General features: G+C 36.8%; 1 protein-coding gene and 1 non-coding gene across 2 annotated transcripts in view; one reads left to right on the top strand and one right to left on the bottom strand.

Moving 5' to 3' along the window:
- Positions 1–24,988, bottom strand: part of Smp_100080 (putative tetraspanin) — a gene marked incomplete at its 5' end in the record, with an annotated part of 50,287 nt that overhangs the window by 15,384 nt on the left and 9,915 nt on the right. Inside the window, one exon of the mRNA XM_018799790.1 lies at positions 21,442–21,525. Within this exon, the coding sequence (XP_018651544.1) occupies positions 21,442–21,525 (84 nt within the window). The remainder of the gene's footprint in view (positions 1–21,441; positions 21,526–24,988) is intronic.
- Smp_tRNA_02336_Pseudo_TTG.1.1 lies at positions 4,620–4,691 on the top strand. Its single transcript has one exon. It is a non-coding gene (tRNA).

Below are 24,988 nucleotides of genomic sequence, written 5' to 3'. Positions count from 1 at the left end.
ATTGAGTGAGGAAGTCTCCCAATATCGATAAAGTTCATTTCAACAATCTATGACTCTTTACGGACTGCTAAACTGTATTTGTTTTGGCTGCCGCCTTATCTTTTCCAAACTACTACTAACAAATCTTGTAAATGTACTTTACATGTAACATATATGTTATTAAACACACAGCATATAAAACTTAGATAAGATGTGACAAGTATTATTTTCTAAATATAGTTGAATTCATGAGTCAATTGAAGCTAGACCACCATGGAAAACCTGGAAGCACTGCTTGATGACCGTTTTCTCCTATTGTGGGACTCCTCAACAGTGCGCATCCACGATCCTGCCTCACGAGATTCGATTTTATACACTATTTTTTTCCAAAATGTCTATTCACACTTACACATGTTAGTTACCTTACTTATTTATACTACTAAATACTCTAGTCAGTGGCAAACTGGATATTCTAATTTGTTTACAATATAACATTTTCACATATCTTGTATTGAATATTAATTTATGTGAATTTTCATTGACTAAAAAACAAAAACAAACGACTTTAACTGTAACATTTGAATAATCTCATAAAGGAAATGAATATGTATATCTACTTTACTGTCTAGTCAAAATATCAATAATAATTGTCATTGTAATATCATGAAAATTCTAGATGGAGGGCATTGGCTTAATTGTTAAGGTGTTCAATTTTTATCTACTAAGCTTTAGGTTTGAGTCTCACATCACATACTTCAATGAAGTCAGACGAATGGTATTACTGGTCCTTACACAAAAAATGTGGCTCAAAGATGAGTACAAGAATCTGGAATCGATAAAACAATTACATGTAATTTACGTATCTCATCCCCCAAATGCCCTGGTACGGCCGAGAATGGGGAGAGTCCGCTCTCCCTCTCCAAATGCTCTCACATGGTCACGCGTATATAACCTCTGCCAGGGAAGTCCTACTCACTGCCTTCTCGTGGCATTACTCTTGTTTACGAAATTAAAGGATGAAAGGCGAATATCCGGCGCTTTAACCGGGTTGGTGGACACGGAAAGTTCACCTAGGGGAGTTGGAAAACCCTGATTCCAAACCAATGGTGCACATGGGCTCCAATATCCTAAGGGAACAAATAGTGTATGAATCAATCGTTGGTCACCGGCTACCATGAGACTGCATCTCCTTACGATACTCCACTATCTTGTGGATCAGACCTTTAGATCAAAGGCTCCGTGTGTGACCCCCTAAGGAAACCACCTGCTTTTGTTTGGGCACCTAAGCAGTATCTCAACCCTCACACAAATCAAATGAGATTTGTGTGGCGCATATATATTTGGTGCCCCTTTGTACCAATATTTATGTGTTCAAATAAATAATAATAAATAATTGTACCTCAGATCAGTCAACCATTATCAACGTAAGACGTGATACAAAGATCGATCGGTACAAACTACCATACTTCACGTTAACATAGAGACAGAAAGGATGATGTGTGTTTAAGTCATACCGCAAGGAATATCAGTCTCCTTAGGATTAAATGTATCTTCCTGACAAGTGTCAACTAGCATGAAACCTAAGCCAAGTACAATTTCCTGTAACAATATTTCAGGGACCTTATATATATCCTGTATCTGGTAGTTCAGGTAAGCCATTGACCGTGGGTATTAGTTCTTCGTTCGTATTCAGATAGAGACATGAAGAATTCAGAAGATTAGGATTTCGGAGAACACAGAGAGTGGATACACCTTCGTCATTGCGAATGATTTTCAGCCATGTCATTCAAGGTCTCTAACCATCGATTGCTATCATCTCGCGAGTCCCAACCAGGTAGTCTACACCTACCAGCGTGGCTCAGTCTAATTGTCAGTGACTTCATAGATTTGTGCCACATTGTGTTTTGGCCGCCCCTAGCTTTCTTCCAACCTACTCCTACACCATGAAACATCACACGTCGGGGCAGTCGGTGGTTGGCCATACGTAACACGTGTCCCAGCCATCTCAACTGATGAAGTTTCACTACTTCATCAATCTATTTGCCATCCTTACCTAGTACCCGTTTCCTAACAACTGCATTACTTACCCCGTGGTCCCAGGATATACGAGTAATGCTTCGAAGACATCTATGATCGAATACTAGTAACCTATAAATATCCTCTACTCTTATCGGCCATGTTTCATTGCCATAAAAATAGGACGGAAAGAAATGCTGCACAGTATCATGATGATAAATTTATTCGAAAGGATTATTCACTTACATATTCCTTATTTTTTGAAACAAATGAATACTTTAAAACAAATTGGCTTATTAAACTGAACTAGTTTGGTAAGCAAAGATGGATAGTGGCTAGCAGTGGAATCCAGGACGCGCGTTTTGTCCTATTTGGGACTCGTCAGCTGGATGTACCTGCATCTCAAACAATACTAAGTAAATTTGAACTAGTTTGGTCTAACAGTTATCATATTCTAATGGTAATCACACAGAAAAAACAAAACGGAACGATCTACAATCAACATAATTGGAAAAAAAACATACAGTACGTAAACAAATGACTCATGAATTGTTGACAGTTTACAAAATATATACACTTATTTGTCAAGATATTCCAATGACTCATTTACAACAATAACTCTGTGTATTAACTTAATGAGGGTGTTTGCCAAAAAATGACCCATACAGATTATAATGCCAAAATCTAAATTTAATTGTTTAAGTTAACTACACTTATTTTGAAAACATATTCAAGGGTCAATTCATCCAGATAAAGTTTATTATTTTAAAGATATCCATAACTATTTATTAGTAAATGTTTATGACTACTCATTGATGTAGAGCAGCATATTTACAACTAAAGAACATCTGGAACTCAAAACAATTGTCAACAAACACCAAGATCAGCATTTTCAATACGAATGTCAAGTCAGTTCTACTGTATGGGGCGGAGACGTGGAAAACTACGAAAGCCATCATCCAGAAGATACAGGTGTTTATTAACAGTGGTCTACGCAAGATACTTCGGATCCGTTGGCCAGACACTATCAGCAACATTCTACTGTGGGAGAGAACAAACCAGATTCCAGTGGAGGAAAGAATCAGAAAGAAGAGCTGGAAGTAGATAGGACACACATTGAGGAAGTCACCCAACTGCGTCACAAGACAAACACTCACATGGAATCCTGAAGGCCAAAGGAGGAGAGGAAGACCAAAGAACACATTACACCGAGAAATGGAGACAGACATGAGAAGAATGAACAGAAGTTAGATAAAACTAGAAAAGAAGGCCCAGGACAGAGTGGGTTGTAGAATGCTGGTAGGCTGCCTATGCTCCATTGGGAGTAACAGGCGTAAGTAACAGTAAGTAAGTAACTCATTGATGTATTAAAGTCTGAAATTGATTAGTCTCTTTTGAGATATGGCCATCCTAAGTGGATTGCATCAACATTGTCGTATATTCACAAGTTCTTTGTGTTTCAATAGTAAAGTTGGATAGTAGCTAGTAGTCGAATACAGTCCTATTTAAGACCTGTCAGTTGGATGAAGTTACATATTATGATTGATGTTTACACTAGAACTATATGTATCAAGTCAGTAAGTCAATCAGCTACAATGTAGGACCAGGCACATATATGTATCGGTCCAAGTTGCCATAGCTCATTATCACTTATATATCAAAGTCAACATTGATTGATTTAATGTAGTGAACGTTGGAATTTTATAAATTACTTCTAAATTGCATTATATAAATGAATAGATATAATAAATAAAAACGGTAGCTGTTCACCAACGATAATTTATTGAAAAAACAATATGGAAAGCAACATCTCTCTACTTGAAGAAAATGTAGATACATATAAGCGAATAGGTGGAAAATAATAAATTTTGACACTTGAAAGAAGGATACGAAGATAATAATACTATTGGATACTGTCCCAGTGATCGAGAGCTGAAGCGTTCATGTGCGAGACCGAAAGTCATGAGTTCGATTCATGTGTGGGCGATTATGGATGCGCACTGATGAGTCATCTTATACTAGGATGAAATGGCCGTTCAGTGCCTACAGGCTTTGATGATGTTCTTGTGGTGTGGGTTGCTTACATCCATATAAGTAGTAGTATATGACGATAGTCAGGCATATAATGTATTTCAGTAGAAGATCGATAAGGAAAGAACGGAAACGAACAGCAATTGGTATGAAAATGAATGAACAATAATAGTCGGAGACGATGGACTGATATTTGCAGAAGGAACGGTCAAGATTGAAACAATTGATTGATAGTTTGCAAATTAACTGTTTACTGTATGATTATCAGGTTTTAGTGAGATATTCTGTAATTTTGTGCTCAAATACATTCGATTGTCCCAACTCGTGTTCTCGTTCACTACAGTCTAACTTAGATAGAATAATAATTTCAATGAAGTAAAATAAAGAGTTGAACACATCTCTACTTTGAACACATAGAGGTCATACAACAGACTTGACAAATTATGAACTATTATAACCTTAAATTCACTTAGTATTGTTTGTTTGAATTAGAGACTGACCAGTTGCAGTCCTAAACATCAATGGAAGGATTTAACCAAACAATACCAAATGAATTTAAACTTCACCCCATCGTACAAGCAAGTGGCTATCACGATTCAGTGGCCGAGTGGATAACGCGATGGCGTTTGAAGCGAAAGTTACTGGGTTCGATTCCCAGAGTGAACATCAACTCTGAGATGCAGCTACATCCAGCCGACGAGTCCCAAATAGGACGAAACGCGCGTCAAACTGGATTCCACTGCTAGCCACTATCCATCTTTGCTTATTATAACCTTAGTAACTGTGTACAAATATCAAACATTTTATACATACTTAATTTTCTATCAAAAGTGAATGACTATCATTTTAAGTGTTTATTGACGACATTTTAATTTGACATTTAGTAAATAGACTTAAACAACTGTTGTCCATGATCAATTAACATCAACTTGTTAACTATCAGCAATGGAAGAGCAATGGAAACAGTAAAACACTCTTGACCAATTCCATAAAAAGTAGAAAAAACGCCTGAATACTTCCTGATTATCAATAGTTATCTAGTTAAAGTTAGTGCATAATATGAAATTTAAATCAAGTATTATTTGTTAGCATGACATCATTGAAATAAATTACAAATATATTATTCACAGTTATTAATAAGTAATTCAATTATACTTTAAACTTGGTTGGTTGACTTTAAATATTAAAACTAATGCATTGAAATTTACAAAACTACAAATGCCCTGATACAGTCGAGAGTGAGTTCAGTCAGTTCTCCCTACAGAAATGCACTCACAAGGCCACGCGTTTACGGTCACTGCCAGAGAAGCCCTACTCATTGACTTCACGCAAGGGGGTGTTTTTACAAAATTAAGAGGACGAGAAGCAAATGTCGAGCACTTTAACCAGATTGGCGGGTACGAAGGAGCTGCATAGGGGTGAACATGGGCTCTAGGATCCTGAGGAAACAAATGGAGTATGAACCTAATGTTGATCACTGTCTACCATAGGACTGCATCTCCTTACGATGCTCCACTGTCTTGTAAATTAGACCTCTAGATCAAAGGCTCCGGATGTGGCCCTCTAAGAAAAACGATTTGAAACTGCCTTCAAGAGTTAAGTGAACAGTTCATGTTATTCAGGGATCATGAAGGTGATTATAAGCACCAATACCTCATAGTTTAAACAAGATCACGGTGACCTGCTCAAATGTCCTGGATACATACGATTTAGTTGTGCAGATATAACAATAAACTGTTCATTCTAAATTAATATGCAGACAAACCACATGAAATTTTGGAAACTTTTGCGCATCTATATTACAAAATTTATATTGAAGCACTACGGTAGTTGGTGTACCCTTCTCGTGGTCTGGAATTCGAAAATAAACTAAGAGGTTGTTGAGGTCGTACACCAAGAGAAAAAGTATGTCATACGGTTGAAACTGATTGAAAACACTTGAGAGTGAAATAGAATTGATACAAGGAAGCACCAGATACATATGCGCAACACAAATCTCATTTGATTTGTGTGACGGCTGTGATACTGCTCAGGTGCCCAAAACAAAGCAGGTGGTTTTCTTAGGCACCCACACCCGGAGCCTTTGACCTAAAGGTCTGATCCAAAAGGCAGTGGAGCATCGTAAGGAGATGCAGTCTCATGGTAGCCGGTGACCAATAATTGCTTCATACGCCATTTTTTCCTTCAGGATACTGGAGCCCATATGCACCCTTGATTTGGAATCAGGGTTTTCCAACTCCCCTAGGTGAACTTTCCATGTCCACCAACCCGGTTAGAGCCCCGGACATTCGCTTTTCGTCCTCTCAATTTCGTAAACAACAGTAGTGCCAAGAGAAGGCAGTGAGTAGGACTTCCCTGGTAGAGGTTGTATACGCGTGGCCATGTGAGAGCATTTCGAGAGGGAGAGCGGACTCTCCTCACTTTCGGCCGTACCAAGGCATTTGGGGGCATTAACTATAGTCAAAAAGCTATCGAAAATTAGGAAGGATTGAACAGCTATTTCGTTTTAGTATGAAACACCGTTGTAGTCTGTATCTATGACCTTAACATAAAATAAACTGAGGATCTATTTAGTGATTTCAGGATCTAAATGGTTGTTTAAATATGATCAATCTGTGATACAAAATAAAAAAGTTCAATAATCTTCACGAACTCCTTAAACTAATAAGTACTTTATATACTTCATTTTACACATTCATGTAATATTGTTAACATGAACTAAGAATAGTTTAAATAACTAAACCAACTTTATTTGTTCTCTAAGCCTAGATACATATATAAACAATGTGTGTATATATATGTAACAGTACAAGTGATATTACGTAGTTGAACTCGGAACCATAATGTAAAAAGTGATATACAAGTATTATAATTATTCAATATTACAAATCTGATGAACAAGAGATATACTACCACTACTAAATTAACTACTTCTATGAATCCGTTGTTCATCTTGTTGTGCTAATAAGGTATGGTAACTTGGACCGATGCATAAATGTGCCTGGTCCTACATTGTAGCTGACTGATTGACTGATGAACAAGAGGCTGAGATTGAATTTCAAACAGAACAGTATAAACTATGTAATGACTTAATGTATATCCATTTGTGTAGATGTAAGAATAGATTAATAATAATAATAATAATAATAATAATAATAATAATAATACAAAATTCACATGGAAACAACACAAAGATTAGTCTAATATATCTATTGAGAAAAAAAAACGACCGATCGCTGGATACACACATGTTGTTACTATGAATAAATATGTAATGAATAGACCGATTTATATATCAACTATTGTCTAATAATGTTAGTAACAAATTAACCTGTTATGTCGCCTTTTTATCTTTATTAATGTATAAAGTATAAAATTAACAATTAATTGGTTGGTAAGGGGATATTTTTTTTCTGGTTAGCGTTTTTTAGCGAGTGAGTTTTCTAGGGGATGGGGTTGCTAACCCCATGCCCAACACTCCTCCTTTATCCGGGATACAATGGAGACGTGGAGAACTACGAAAGCCATCATCCAGAAGATACAGGTGTTTATTAACAGTTGTCTATGCAAGATACTTTGAATCCGTTGGCCAGATACTATCAACAACATTCTACTATGGGAGAGAACAAACCAGATTTCAGTGAAGGAAGAAGCGCTGGAAGTGGATAGAACAAACATTGAGGGAAGCACCCAACTGCCTCACAAGACAAGCACTCACATGGAATTCTGAAGGTCAAAGGAAAAGAGGAAGACCAAAGAACAGATCACACCGAGAAATGGAGACACACATGAGAAGAATGAACAAAAACTGGATAGAACTAGAAAGGAAGTCCCATGACAGAGTGGGTTGGAGAATGCTGGTCGGCGGCCTATGCTCCATTGAAAGTAATCGGCGTAAGTAAGTGAATATTTTATTCGCTTACTAGAAAAGTTCAATTAAAACAGAATTATAAAATAAACCTTGTAGTCATTAGAAGAGTGATATAAACAGCGAAATAAAAACGTAGCACAAGTTCATAAAGTCAGTGATAATCTGATTGAGGTTTGTGTAGTTACCGTAGCCAATAAATGAAGAGATCGGCTATAAAAATGATCGTATTAGAACAAATATATTCACTATTTTTATTCTTAAAATTAACTAATGTAATTTTTATATTTTGAGGAATCATTCCTTTTGATTCATATTGTCTATGAGTAATATATTTTACTATCACTGGTACATCCAGCTGACGAGTCCCATGTAGGACGAGACGCGCGTCAAACTGGATTCCACTGCTAGCCACTATCCATCTTTGCCTATAATGCTTGTGAATTAAGACAATATCGAATCAATACGCACAGTATGCACATATGGCCAATAAAAGACTGACCACTTGCAGTCCTAATCATCATTAGGAAGATTCAAACAAATAATACTAAGTGAATTCAAACTATCACTAATATAGTTTCTATTTCTACTACTTCAAGATTTTTCTTGAGAATTTCAACTTCCTGTGATCATATGATGTGGTGACTTGAATCAATGTATACATGTGCCAGGTTTTATGTTGCTGATAATTTACTAAGTAGTAATGTTATGTTCATGACAAAATTACATCTGGAAGAAAGTTAGGGGCGGCCAAACCAAAACATTGCAACAGTGCTTGAAGTCACTAACTTCTAGTCTGAGCCATGTTGGCAGATGCAGACTACTTGGTTGGGGTCCGTGTGACTATCGTAACCAATGGTTGGAGACTCTAGGTGACATGGCTCAGAATCGATCACAATGGCGTGGGTGTATACACTCTCTGTCTTCCCTTAAACATTGAGATTAAAATTGCTCCATAACTTTCTTCCTTCCTATACTATATCCTTTTATACAACTTATCTTTTATATATTACCACCACTAAATTAACTACTATGAATCCGGTGTGCATCTTGTTGTGCTAACGAAGTATGGCAACTTGGATCGATGCATAAATGTGCCTGGTCCTGCGTTGTAGCTGACTGACTGACATCTGAGAATAATACAGTAATATCTAAAAAAGGATTCATATACAGATGTATCCAACTAACAAGTATTAAAGCGAACGAAATGTTTCACATCTCATTACTAATTGTCATAATAAAAATATAATTACAGAGAACCTCCTTATCATTATTTGAGTTTGTTATTCCGTTCTATCTAATACTATTTAGAATATAGCGTTACTGGATAGCCTTTTTAAATGTAATTCCACAACAAGCATAATGGATATTTGAGATTTCGTAATCATGTTCACACCAACATGTACTTGCAAATCAATCGTAAAAGTTTCATTTGAATTCGATTTCAGCTGAATTCATATAAGAGCAGTTAAGCAAGAGGTGAAACATTTTGGAGTTTCATCGTCCGTTTTGAGATTGTAAATTATACGAACTGACGAGTAGTATTAAAATAGGACCTCGACTGCAAGTGCACACTTGACTTGGTGATTAGGATTACATATTGTGATAACCCCCAAATGCCCTGGTATGGCCGAGAGTGGGGAGAGCCCACTCTCCCTCTCCAAATGCTCTCACATGGCCAGCGAATATATAGCCTCTGCCAGGGAAGTCCTACTCACTGCCTTCTCGTGGCGGGGGTGTTGTTTACGTAAGTGAGAGGACGAAAAGCGAATGTCCGGCGCTTTAACCGGGTTGGTGGACACGGAGGGTCCACCTAGGGGAGTTGGAAAACCCTGATTCCAAACCAATGGTGCACATGGGCTCCAGTATCCTGATGGAACGAATGGCGAATGAACCTGCTGCTGGTCAACGGCTACCATGGGACTGCATCTCCTCACGATGCTCCACTGCCTTGTGGATCAGACCTTTCGGTCAAAGGCTCCGGGTGTGGGCCCCTAAGAAAACCACCTGCTTCAGTTCGGGCACCTGGGCAGTATCGCAGCCCTCAAGCAAATCGGATGAGATTTGTATGGCGCATATGTATCTGGTGCTTCCTTGTACCAATATTTATGTGTTTAAATAAAATAAAATAAATTGTGATAATTCTAGTCATTCATATTGGCTAAGACAGGTTGACAGAAAAACGTTAAGACTAAAAGCGACAGACTCATAGTTCTAAGCCCAAGTCGTACTACCGCAGTTACACAAGAGTAATGAAAGTAAGGTATTTTCTTTAGATACATAGCATTAGCAGCGATGCTGCTCTTCCATAACGGGAAGAAGTTGAAATAGGTTGACCTTAAAAATAGAAAATCACAACTTTTCTCATGGATTTTCGATAACGGCACTAACTATGGAGCTAACTTCTCTACAACTATCCAAAGAAAGGCCGTGTGTGACTATCATTAAGCAGTCATCCGTTAGATGTTGTAGTGGGATGCTCAGGTCGTCAACACCAGTCTTAACACAGTCTCCTTTTCAGATTTTTCAGGAAGTAACCATCAACAGTGTCGGCATCATGGAAGTGACAATCATCCTCATAACTTATACAACTCGAGACCATCTCGAATAGATAGGATAAACCGACCGGTCAGTACTCTATGATCATCAGTAGTAACTGATATCGAAATCTTTGCAAAAACTACCTAACTTACAATAAAAAGGGCAATGCTGAGATTAATTCATCATTTGAATACAGTAATTTGTTATTTGACTAGCTAGATTATACTTGGCTTCGTTACTTTCATTTATCATATAAATACACGTAATCAAGACCATTGAAACAAAAACAAGTGATTATTTTTCACTAAGAAGTATATCGTTTTACTTAAAAAAAACAGTCGGTAGTCGGCAGAAGAAATAAAATTAACCATCTTTGTTCGTTCAGCCGTGTAATTATTGTCCACTACTAAGGCAGTTAGTTAGTTATTTAGTTGGCAGAAGGTGGGGGTTATATGATGATAATGTTAAGAATTAGAAGATAATGAATTATAACACTCTCAAGAGAAATTAATGATGACGCAGAACGCTATACAGATAATTCATAACATAGATAAGTACTATGGGTAAGTAATGCGTTTAACTAGAAACGACTAATTTGTTATAAGCGTATAAATAAAGTAGAAACAAGAAATCATACGTCACATAGTTTGATTAATAGATAAGCAGTAGTAGTGTAGTGTGGTCTACTTATATCCATATAAGTAGTATATGGTGATAGTCAGGTATAGAATGTATTTTGGCAGAAGAATGATAAGGAAAGAACTGAAATGAAGCTCAATTGGTAGGAATATGCATGAACAATGGAATTAGAGAAGATGAACTGATATTTACGGAAGGAACAATGAAGATTGAGACAATTGGCTGTTAATTTGCAAATTAATTGTTAGAGGGGGGTTTTGTGGAGAATTTAGTATTTTCACAGTTGAAATCATGAGTCAATTGAAGCTAGACCACCATCAAAAACCTGGAAGCACTGGACGGCCGTTTCGTCCTATTATAGGCCTCCTAAGCGATGCGCATCCACGATCCCGCACCCGCGAGATTCGAAACCAGGACCTACCAGTCTCGAGCCGAAGCCCTTAACCGATAGACCACTGAGCCGGCATCCAACGGTGTTAATGTTAACTGTTAATTGTATGGTTATCAGAGCTGTAATTCTTTGCTTTAATACATTCGATTGTCCATAACCAGTGTTGTGTTCACTACAGTAGATTTACGACTTGATGGGGGCAATAAACAATTGGTTTCCGCACAACGGATTGTAAATCCAGGTAAATGGATGGTATATATGAACACTGTAGAAGTGATAGGTGCCTTTTGAAATTATAAAGACTATGATGACTTGGGCCACCAAAAATACGATTTTTCATTCGAGTAGTGAAATGAACCTATTTGAACATACAAACGTTTTTTGTGTTACAAATACTAACAAAAATAATTTCTAATTTTAATTTGATATTTTGAAGACTAATTTAAATATATGGAAACACGCCTACTGGTAGTCTATAAAGAAGGTATCTTTTTCAGTCAGTCAGTCACAACGTAGAAATTTGTACGTACGTACATCAGTTCGAGTTGCCATACCACATTAACACAGAGATCCAGTTCTCGATTCAAATCCCATGGTGGTAGAAGTAGTAAGAGTATAAGCAGTAATCGGAAAGATTATGGTTTGAAGATGTTATTGACGAAGTATAATACAGTGAAATAAATATGGAAGGATAAAAAAGGGACATGAATAATTCAGAAGATTAGAATTTGGGAGAACACAAAGAGTGGATGCACCTTCGCCATTGCAAACGATTTTGAGCCATGTCATTCAAGGTCTCTAACCATAGATTGCTATAATCTCGCGAATCCCAACCAGGTAGTCTACACCTATCTCTTAATTTGGATGTAAGATTGGATTTCATTAGTTAGGCTGTTATTAGACACTATGTGATGTTAAGGGAAGTAGTATAATAATATTTCATGTATAACACACTTTTTCATTTGAATTATTTATATTTTATGAAAGTATTAAACAAAAGTGAGGCAGTAGCTAGGAGATCAACATGTTCGATCTCAAACCGCTAAACGACAGGTTTGGATCCTACTTTAGTTTCAGTAACTGGGTAGTATTAACTAGCTTATAAGCATGAATGTGTAACTCGTAAACAAGTTGTGAGATTAAACGATAATTGGGCTTGTTTACACACACAAAAAAAAGAAAAACATTAATATCTATCAATTTTAGTGTTCATTCATTAACAACCTTGGTAACTGAGACTTTGTATCATGGAATGGATGGTTCTTATGTAATAAGAAAGATAATAATTTTCATACAAGTGAAAAGACGACCCTACATAACAGGTAGTGGTAATAACGTGAAAGTATTCAATTCGAACAAATAATTTTCAGTGCAACTCAATAATCACGTCCGATTACTGAACTTTAAGTTATAATTCTGATATGTATGTATGTCAAGGTTCATTATGTGAGCTAGTTGTTCAAATTGCATCAGAGGTAATCGTTCGAAGGTTAATAGTTATACCTAAAAGTCTTTGACACATTCCTTATGGTTCTACTCAGTCTGACCAATAAATAAGCGAAGTGCGGTCATAGCAACTTAATTTTATGAAATTACCAATACATTGATTGAATCTTTAAAATATTCCGAATTTTTAATAATAAAATTACTCATCCTTATTTCAAGTGTTCAAAGCACACTCTGAAGGAAATAAATGGTCAGGTAATTTAGTTATTTCGTCGTCTAAGATCTTTAGGAACTGAGAATATTCAACCAGAATCACGTATACAGACAGTTTCCATAAATTCAGTTCGACAGCAGTCATCCGGACAGTAATTCAGTGATCATGAAGTACAAGAAGTAATACCGCAGTGAACGAGAACACCAGTGGAGACAATCAAATGAACTTGAATGCAAAAATTACAGAATCTATTAGTAAAATCCGAGAAACATACAGTAAATAGTTCATTTGCAAAATGTCATTCAATTGTCTCACACTTCATTATTCCTTCGTTTCCACACCAATCACTCTCTGTTCTCGTTCTCTTTTCGTATTTCTTAACCTTCTGCCGCCAGGCATTTCACTTTCGACTACTGGTACTACTTATATCCAGCGACATCAGTAGCATACACCACAGTACAACTTTTATGTTTCAAATCAACATAGTATATTAGGTTAACTACTACCATGACCATCCATTAACCTTACAGTTTTGCGACTTTCACTAGAGTATTTGATTTACATGAAAACATCTGTTTTCATTAACCTTTATCTCGACAAAAATGAATCAGAACTTCAGGAATTTCTGAAGTTTATTTTACTAGCTCCCAATGAAAACACCTTGTCCTTAGATAGAAAATAGTGAAAAACCGTCTTAGTAAGAGACTTTTCAATAGTATAGACTTACAAGCATGTCAGGGGATGAATCAGGGGCTATCGAAAAGAAATTAAGGGAATTTGAGTGAGTTCAGTCAAGCCGACAGTGAGGCAGTTGCGCACCAATACCAATGGATGGTAACCCAATAATATCAGATATTCACTGAAGTTAAGAATGTAAACCATTGAATGAAAACTCATTGATGTGAAGGTTAAATGCGTTCTACAAGGCCTGAATATCCCAAGTCTAGTACACGTAGGAACCGTGTGTGTCTTTTAAGCAGTCTCATACTAGGACAAAGCAACTCTTCAATACTTTCTGATTTTCAATGGTTGTCCAGCTATGACCAGTTCGTGGTGACATCAATCATTTTTCAGTGAACATTTACGTCCCAAAGTATTTCAGTCAAAGATCAACTACCTAACTGGTAACGTCTATAAACGAAACAGAGTAGTGTAAATTTGAATTATACAGTTAATTCATATTTCTATTCAAATTGTAGGAATATCTTACTGACAGATACCACGTAACACAAATCCTACGCTGAGAAGTGCATTCTGGTAACTATTTCCAATCACCTAACTAAGACATCAATAAGTTGAGGGGAGATTTCTATTTGATGCATTACCCATTATTATCCAACCAGATAGTTTGAAGAAATAGAAACAACCCCAGTGTAATGCATAAAAGGATGATCCCCTCATGATCTCAATATCACTTTATTAAATTTACTTTCTACATATATATATATATATATATATATCAGTCAGTCTTGAGTGTTGTTAGAGGTATGAGGGCAGTTATCACTTCCTGGTTGCCCACACCGTGGAAGGGTTCTTCTAGAGGCACCTGAAAAGGAAACTAGGTTAGAAGTGGTCTTAATGACCTGAGAGCGTGACCGCAGCGCCCAAGGGACAACTGCTTGAGGTCGGTCACACACGACCTTTTGGTGGGTAGTTTTTGTGTTAGCTCCGTTCTTCAAAAAAACTTACAGCCGGAGACGGATATCCGTAGGATAAGGCGAGGTGTGCATTTTTAGGGTAGACCTTTTCTAACTCCACCCCTCCTTGTGGGAAGGCAGCATCGCTGTTATGCTGGTTGTTTGAAGGAAACACCTTACTGCTGTCAAACTTCTGTACAGTCAGCAGTACAACTTCGCATTCGGACCTTGGGTTTGCTTCTTTTTAGTCTTACCGCTTTTCAGCCGACCTACCTGGGATGGTAGGACCTTGAGAAACGATTGTTCCAGCCAGTATAGCTCGATTGGTTCATCATGATAGGCAAGCCCGACCACCACGTCACGGTAGCAGCAACGGTCGATATATATATTGTTGAATGGTGTATATCTCTTCGTATATATAAGAAGTTAGATAGACTTGACAAATTAACAAGGTCACTTTCTTTTCTCTCTCTCTCTGCTCTTCTCGTGTACACATATACATTACCATAAAAAATAAACAAATAAGAATGAAGGGAAAGAAAGCAAGAAAGAGAGTGATTGAGGAGAGAAAGAGAGGGATAGAATAACCAGGAAAAGTTCTTTTAGTTGAACAATCAATAATTAAGAAATAAAAAAAGTATCCTGAGACCCTGGTATTAATTTCCATCAATGAAATTTCGTATCATTATTGTTACTATTTTAAAAACAAACATGAATATATATAAGATAAATGAGGTCAATCTTAATTAACAACCATCATTGATTTTATTCCTAAAAATTTATTATTATAAATAAGGTTATTTTATTTTATTTAAACACATAAATATTGGTACAATGAAGCACCAGATATATATGCACCACATAAATCTCATTCGATTTGTGTGAGGGCAGTGATACTGCCCACGTGCCCAAAATGAAACACGTGGTTTTCTTAGGGGGCCAAACCCAGAGCCTTTGACCTAAAGATCTGATCCATAAGGCAGTGGAGCATCGTAAGGAGATACAGTCCTATGGTAGCCGGTGACCAACCATTGATTCATACGCTATTTGTTCCCTTAGGATACTAAAGCCCATATACACCATTGGTTTGTAATCAGGGTTTTCCAACTCCACTAGGTGGACTCGCCGTGTCTACCATATAAATAAGTTAGATCAAAACTAAAGTTGGATAGAGTGTAGTGCAAAATCTGTAACCAACTACTAATTAAGAGTCTAGTTGATATAATGACAAAAAACTACTATTTCATAATCATTTTATCATATGATCCGTGAGAAAGTTCAATTTTTTTTATATCATTTATTTACCAAGCGCATAAGTTTATACAACGGATACTGAACTTACATTTTTGTGTGATACTTAGAGTTAAGCTGGTGTGCAATGGAGTTTAAATGTTGAATGTTTTAACCATTTGGCCGCTATCAACATCAGTCAGTCAGTCAGTCACAACGCAGAACTTCGTACGTACGTACATCAGTTCGAGTTGCCATACCACATTAACACAGAGATAAGGTTGTCGATTCAAATCCCATAGTGGTAAAAATAGTAAGAGTATAAACAGAAATCCGAAAGATTAGGGTTTGAAGATGTTATTGAAGGAGTAAAATCCAGTGAAATAAATTTGGAAAGAGAAAAAAGATAGAGATATGAAGAATTCACCATCACTTAAACGTAGTTGCTAGTCAGTAAAGTTTAGTTGTTTTTTGCTCACTACTGAATAAAAATTGACCATCTCTTTTGAAATAAGTATTTGCTTCACAGTAAGATGTTTTTGTTTTCCGTATGGATGGCCGGGACTTTATAAGTATTTTTTTGTATATGTTACCATTTTGAGACATTGAATTAAGTGAGTTGAGTATATATTCCACGGACATCATTCGAGCTTTTCATATCAGGCATTATTTACTGAGAATGGGATCGAGTGTAAAAAGGTGGTTAGTTAATGATATGGTGCCGTGATATGAAAGGCAGTTGTATAAAATTTGTATCCATCAGTCAGTCACAACTGTTAAGCAGGAAATCCTGGATCGAAGAGCTCATTCTAGTTGATAATCATAAGCAAGGCTTATCTTTAATATTGGGGGAACTCCTTTCAAGACACAAACCACCATTGTAGTGCGGTCTACATATATCCATATAAGTAGTATATGGTAATGGTTGGACATAGAATGTATTTTGGCAGAAGACCGATAGGGAAAGAACTAAAATGAAGCGCAATTGGTAAGAAAATGCACAAACAATGAAATTAGAGAAGATGGACTGATATTTACAGAAGGAACAGTGAAGATTGAGACAATTGATTGTTATTTTGCAAATTAACTGTTTGCTGTATGGTTAACAGAATTTAGTGAGATAGTCTATAGTTTGTGTCTAAATACATTCGATTGTCCCCAACCGGTGTTTTGCTCACTACACCATCACCAAGCTTCGGAGTTTGAAACGTTATCATGGGACGTGACTGCCTTACTGTAGGACTAAGATATTAGCATTTTAATTCATCACTGAATAGTAATCAAAAACATGCATGTTTATCCTTTAATGGGCTAAACGAATTCTATTGATCAAGAACGTCACCATTCTTTACTTGAGATTTTAGACATCGCGTAACCCGATGGCTTGAGACGTTATCTTATATACTTTAGAATTGGGACCAATGGAAATCCAGGTGTAATTTCCTACTTAACTCATAAAATTGAAAGAAACTCCTTTAATTAAAAGATTTAATTTTTGATTGTATTGTTATCTGAATTATATTCCCCATTATACACTATTATTGTTCATTTATACCTTTTTTCTTACGATCCTTTGATGTGGATCACGGTTTGCGTACCCTACATAATTTGTTGAAGTTATGCATTAACACCATCGGATGCCGGCTCAGTGGTCTATCGGTTAAGTGCTCTGCTGCGATACTGGTAGGTCCTGGGTTCGAATCTCGCCAGACGAGATCGTGGGTGCGCACTGCTGAGGAGTCCCGCAATATGACGAAACGGTCGTCCAGTGCTCCCAGGTTTTCTACGGTGGTCTAGCTTCAATTGACTCATGCTTTGAACTATGAAAATACTGAAATTTCCACACAAACACTTCTAAATATGATTATGAAAAATAAAAGAAACTTCGTAACTTGGTCCGAAATAGACGAAATTTGTATGGGATTGAGATGTACAATTGATGATTTCAGAAAGCACAAGGTATTAAGTAAAGTAAACTTTGATGAAAAAAATGAAGCACAGTTAATCGTCATACATCATAGGAATAGAAATGGCGATATTAAATGTGAATATCCACATATACAGACTGGATTCATAGCATAAACCAAACTGTCAATCTTTTCTCTATATCACAATATAACAATTACTTTAAGTAATAGATAATCATTTCATATGATAAGGTTATTATCCACTGAATTGTTAATCCAGGCAATCATTTTGAAGCGGAATTTAAACATGAATTCATTTCATATAAACATACTACTTAATAAATTCATTTAGTAATGTTTGTTTGAATCTTCCCATCCATGTGTTAGGACTGCAACTGGTCAGTCTCTAATTGGCCATATGTGCATACTGTGCGTATTGACTCGATATAGACTTAATTCACTAGCACTGTAAGCAAAAGTGGATAGTGGCTAGCAGTGGAATCCAGTTTGACGCGCGTCTCGTCCTATTTGGGACTCGTCAGCTGGATGTACCTGCATCTCAGAGTTGATGTTAACCCATCTTTGCTTACAATACTACTTAATATATGAAATTACTTGGATTAATTCAATCGCTTAGATTTATAAATTCCGTTTGTTTAAAATAATACGTTTTATTTTACGACTGAAAAAGTTCATCATCTCAGATTAATCAGTTAGCCAATTAGTTAAATGTACAATAGTTGAAAGCATGAGTCAGTTGAAGCTAGACCACCAAGGAAAACCTGGAAGCACTGGACGGCCATTTCGTCCTATTGTGGGACTCCTCAGCAGTGCGCATCCACGATCCCGCCTCACGAGATTCGAACCCATGCTTTCAACTATGAAAATACTAAATCTCCGCAAAAAACCCCTTCTGATTAAATGTACAATATTTTAAGATATCTACTGATTTTGATAAATAAACATTAATGAATCAAAATTTATCTGGTATCACTATGAATATAATAGATATTATGATGATATCAGTCAGTCAGTTACAACGTAGGACCAGGCACATATATACATCGGTCCAAGTTGCCATACCTCATTAGCATAACAAGATGAACACCGGATTCATAGAAATAGTTAATTTAGTGGTGGAAGTATATAAAAGAAGGGTTGTATATAAGAATATAGTATTGGAAGGAAGAATGTTATGAAGCAATTTTATTCTTAAGGTTTAAGGGAAAATAAAGAGTGTATACACCTACGCCACTGTGACCGATTCTGAGCCATGTCACCTAGAGTCTCCAACCGTTTGTTACGATGATCGCGCGGACCCCAACCAAGTAGTCTACACCTACCAACATGGCTCAGACTAGAAGTTAGTGACTTCGAGCACTTTCAAATTGAGGTATTAAAAGATATAACCATTATGATATATATATATATATAACATGTTACGTATGTCCAATCACTGACTACATCAATGAGCATTGTTAGCTGGAGGAAAGTGATGGGCAGATAGACCAAAACTTGACATTAGTTCATCAAGTTATTGACTGTTGGAGAAAAGTCGTGTAGGTAGATACAGAACACAGTAACTAATGGTTGGAGACGTTAGTTGATATGGCTAAGAATTCTTTAAAATTAAACAGATGAATTCACTTGTTTTCTTCTATTAAATCTCAAGCTTTAAAAGCTTTTTTTCCTAATCCATGAACTAATTCTTTCTTCTTGAATCATATTGTCTATGATTAACGTATTCTACTATCATCATACAGTTGCTATTTCTATTACTTTAGGATTTATCTTGATAACTTCAGATTCCTGTGATGATATGGATATCGATGTCAGATTCCACGTTCCTTATGACTAATTGATTGGCTAATTTAATGTTGATCCATGGATTATAATTGGAAACAATTGTGAAGGTCCAGTTAGACTTAAATTTTGTGTTAATTGGTTAGTGCTTATCATCAAAATGTATCTAGCATTTTGAGGTAAGCGATGATCCTGATTTTGAATTCAAATTAACCTTATTCATAATGACAGTCAGAGATAAGCTATTGACCTCCTTCAGGTCGATTTTTATCTATTGATTGATCACTAGGTAGTAACTAACATCATGTTTATCTAAACCTTTAGTATTGATTCGACTCTATCAATCAAGTTGGAGTGTGGCTACTACTCTAGGAACTAGGACAAGTATAACATTAGTCGCTATTTAGCATTTTGAGTGTGACTGACGAGATTATTAAATTACAAGGACTATGGTTAAAATTTAAAACTGCAATATTAACGTAAGGCTAGGAGAAAACATAAAGGTGTCTATTATTCAGAAATCAGAATAAACATGAATTCGGTGCATTCGACACTCATTCTGAAGCAGTCTAGACACATTTTCCATAACTCCTGATTGGGTATTTATAGAGCATATATCCATATGGCTTGAGAACCAGTTAATCTCAAATGCTCCGATAAACGTAGGAAGTAAAAAACCATGTTTATCAATAGCAAAACGCATAATTGAAATGGAGCGTATGATAAACATCAATACCATTTCTAAAATGTTGTAAAGGAACGGTCAAGAACTAATTCTTAGGTTTGTGGAAGCCTTGGTTATTAAAAAAATTCAAATTGCCTTTATGTGTACAGAAATAATTTTTCGTGACCTTGACCTTGACATCTAACCTGGGTTATTTTACAGCCTAGGATGGTAAGACGAATTTCTATTCTTTTAATATGAACTTTTTCATTCCTTTTGTTTAAAATGACCCATTTGTTTATTTGAACTTTTATTGAATTGACCTTTTATTAACTTTCATGTAAAATGCCTTAACAAATATGTTTGAAATGCACAACGCAAATATATCACATTTTTCAGATGAACTCCGTCATTTCATGGTGTGTAGATATACCTGTGTTCTTCAAAGATGTGGACAAGTCATTCTTCTGTTAGGGTAAATAACCGTCGTCATTGTTATAACCTGGTTGTAGCTAAGAAAACCAAATGATGGATACTCGATGAATAGATATATTTTAAAACTCTCTAAATAAATCTGAACTGTCCTCCGTCAACTTTCGACCCGACACCAAAACAAGTGAGAAGGTAATGGAAAGTCAAAGGTTCATCTGATGATCCATGAGGAAAAAAGTCAGTATTTATATTTTTTTAGGGTATCTTTGGGAATTACTCATTTAAGATATGCTTTGTATGGCCTGGTTGGACGGTAAGCTCGTGATTCAAAATGGCGACCGTTAAAAAGGTCTTTTTTGGATGTCTTGGGTCGAATTTTCGGGAAATAATACATTTGCCTTCCTCGCCTTTCACTTCATTTAAATCCTACTTGATATTTATTCAACGGTCCTTTGTTAAGCACTCCAAAATAAGCCAATGCAGAACATGGCTTTGCATAATTAATCGTCCATCCGTACCTTTCTAAATTACTATTTCATTCAGATCATCATCTTAAGTGAACAGTAGTATTCATTATGTACATTAACAATGTACATACGTAAAATGATAATCAAAATAGCAGTACAAATAAACTAAGACTAACCTTTGATAATGGAACACTCATAATAAGGATTATTGCCATGAGAAATTTTTCTTTCACCAAATCATTAATTACTTGTTTACACCCCTAAAAAAGAATAAGCAATTAAATAATTAGGAGTAATGTTTGCATAAATTTCAATATAGGATGTTTTGGAGATGGTTGAATTTGAATTTTCACATTTTAGACCAACTATGGTTCGACAATTACTGAAAAACAGAAAGCACTGAACTTCTTAACAGTACATATCTACGCCCACCTCCGCTACCATCGTCGAACTCAAGACCTTTAGGACACATTCGGACCATTAAGTTAGCATCCAGTGATTTACCACTAGAAAGGAAAACCTGTCCAGTGCATTTAGCTTTTCAGTGACTGTCTAACTAAACTCAGTCCATGATGTTAAGCTATAAATTATGTAAATATTCTGAAACAATCGTTACATATAAAAATGACAAGTTAGAATAACGAGTCGGTAAAACACAAAATTACTGGGAATATTTCAATCTCAACAAACATTCCCAGCAGACTGTGTAATTTCATGACTTTAGTCATAGATTGTGATCATCGTGCAGATTGTAGTCTGAAAGCGTACACCTAGATCTTTATATCATTTCTATTTCGAAAAATTCGTTTGTGATCAGATGAAAAAATGAACCAATTAGACGATTATCTATGATACAAATTGTTTATAATGGAAATTAGATTAATTAAAGAAAAAATGTGACATGGACAGTTGAAAGAATTGATTTAACAGTACAACACTGACCAACCAATTATATTTAATAGAGTATTTCTTGAAATTTTTCGAATTTAAAACAGCATGACAAATAAAGTTGTGGTGTATACTACTTATGTCTGTCGAAATAAGTAGCATGTAATACCAACTGGAGGTAAAAAAAATAGGCAGCAGAAGGCTAAGAAGATTGAGTTGAAGAGAATAGAAGGGAAAATAGAAAGGAATTGTGGAATGGAAGGGTCATACAGAATGTGAAGGACAAATGATGGAAATTCGCATATTAAGTATTTAGTGTATGGTCCTCACATTTTACCAATGGATTCTGTAATCTTGTACTTAAATACAACCGGTTGTCCTCACCTAAGTCTTCGTTTATTACAAAGTGATAGTTAGAAAGTAATCAATTGTTTATAAGAAAAAACAATGAAATTAAAGTACATATTAGATTTTAACATGATTCACAAACTTAACATAAAGGTTCTGGAGCTTTGAAATCAAAGAGTCAACTGTCCATATGACTACAATGTGTCCTCTCATCTTCATTTATTATTTGTTTATTTAAACATATAAATATTGGCACAAAGGGGCACCAGATATATATGCGCCACACAAAGCTCATTTAATTTGTGTGAGGACTGTGATACTGCCCGGGTGACCAAACCGAAGCAGGTAGTTTTTTTAGGGGGCCACAACCCGAGCCTTTGACCTAAAAATCTGATCCACAAGGCGGTGGAGCATCGTAAGGAGATGCAGTCTCATGGTAGCCGGTGACCGACAATTGGTTCATACGCTATTTGTTCCTTCAGGATACTGGAGCCCATGTGCACCATTGATTTGGAATCAGGGTTTTCCAACTCCCCTAGGTGAACTTCCCGTGTCCACCAACCCGGTTAAAGCGCCGTACATTCGCCTTTCGTCCTCTCAATTTCGTAAACAACAGTAGTGCCAAGAGAAGGCAGTGAGTAGGACTTCCCTTGCGGAGGCTATATACGCGTGGCCATGTAAGAGCATTTCGAGAGAGAGAGCAGACTCTAGCCACTCTCGGTCGTACCAAGGCATTTGGGGGCTCATCTTAACACTTTTTGGTATACTACAATAAATTATTCATTTATATTAGTCAGTCAGCTACAACGTAGGACCAGGCACATATATGCATCGGTCCAAGTTGCCATACCTCGTTAGCACAACAAGATCAACACCGGATTAATAGTAGTTAATTTAGTGTTGGTAGTAGTATATAAACTATAGGTTGTATATAAGGATATAGTATAGGAAGGAAGAGAGATATGAAGCAATTTTAGTCTCAAGGTTTAAGGGAAGATAAAGAGTGTATACACCTACGCCATTGTGATCGATTCTGAGCCATGTCACACAGAGTCTCCAACCATTGGTTACGATAGTCACGCGGACCCCAACCAGGTAGTCTGCATCTGCCAACATGGCTCAGACTAGAAGTTAGTGACTTCAAGCACTGATGCCATGTTTTGGTTTGGCCGCCCCTAACTCTCTTCCAACCGTCCCCAATACTAGTCATCATAGCGCGTCGTGGTAATCGGTGTTCAGGCATACGTAACACATGGCCCAACCATCTCAGTCGATGAAGATTCATCACCTCATCAACTGATTTACCATCGTTCCCTAATACCCTGCGTCTAACCTCACTATTACTTACCCGGTTATCCCAGCAGATGCGAGCAATATTTCTAAGGCATCTGTGGTCAAATACTAGTAACCTACGAGTATCTTCTACTCTTAATGGCCATGTTTCACAGCCGTAAAGTAGAACAGAACGAACTGATGCGCAGTATACTCGTCCCTTAATTGATAGACGGATATCTCGTCTACGCCATAGGTGACGTAAGTTGGCAAAAGCCAAACGAGCTTTTTGAATCCGTGCAGAGATTTCGTCAGACACCAACCCATTAGGGCTGATCAGACTTCCAAGATAAGTGAAGTTGTCGACGCGTTCGACTACTTCACTCCCTATCCTTAGTTCAGGTGTTGACGCAGGCCAGTCCTGGAGTAACAATTTACATTTGGATGGGGAGAAACGCATCCCAAACATTCTGGCATTATTACTGAGTTCCAACAGAAGACTCTGCATTTTGCCAGCGTCTTCACCAAACAGGACTATGTCATCTGCGTATTCTAAGTCGCTTAGTGGTCCCCCTGGTAGGAGATCAATTCCTGTAGATTCAGTCGAAGAGAGTGTTATTTGCAGCAACAGGTCTATAATGAAGTTAAACAAAAACGGGGATAGTGGACAGCCTTGACGGACACCACTTGAGGTTGTAAAATCATATGACAGTTCGCCATAAGCTCTTACTCGACTAATAGTGTTCGAGTAAAGAGCCTTCAAAAGGTTTATGTACTTCTCAGGTACACCTTTCAATGACAGACACTGCCACAGAACCTCTCGGTCTACAGAGTCAAATGCTGCTTTCAAGTCAAGAAAAACTATCATTGTCGGACGCCGATAAGCGTGTCTGTGCTCTAAAACTTGACGAATGGTGAATATGTGGTCGATACAGCCACGACCAGGTCTGAAGCCAGCCTGATTTTCTCGTGTTTGCAGTTCACGAGTCTTAGTTAGGCGCCCGATAATTATTGAGGCTAGTATTTTAGATGCTATGTTAGTCAGACTAATCCCTCTATGGTTATCGCAGGATGATTTGGACCCCTTTTTATATATTGGGACAATCAGTGATTGTGACCAGTCGGATGGGATTACATCCGTCTCCCAGATTTTAGCCAGAATATTAGTCAACCCTATCGCTAAAATTGGACCACCATATTTAAAGACCTCTGGAG

The sequence above is a fragment of the Schistosoma mansoni genome, chromosome 3, assembly GCF_000237925.1.
Source record: "Schistosoma mansoni strain Puerto Rico chromosome 3, complete genome".
NCBI classification, from domain to species: domain Eukaryota; kingdom Metazoa; phylum Platyhelminthes; class Trematoda; order Strigeidida; family Schistosomatidae; genus Schistosoma; species Schistosoma mansoni.
This window is presented reverse-complemented; position numbering and strand designations above follow the sequence as displayed.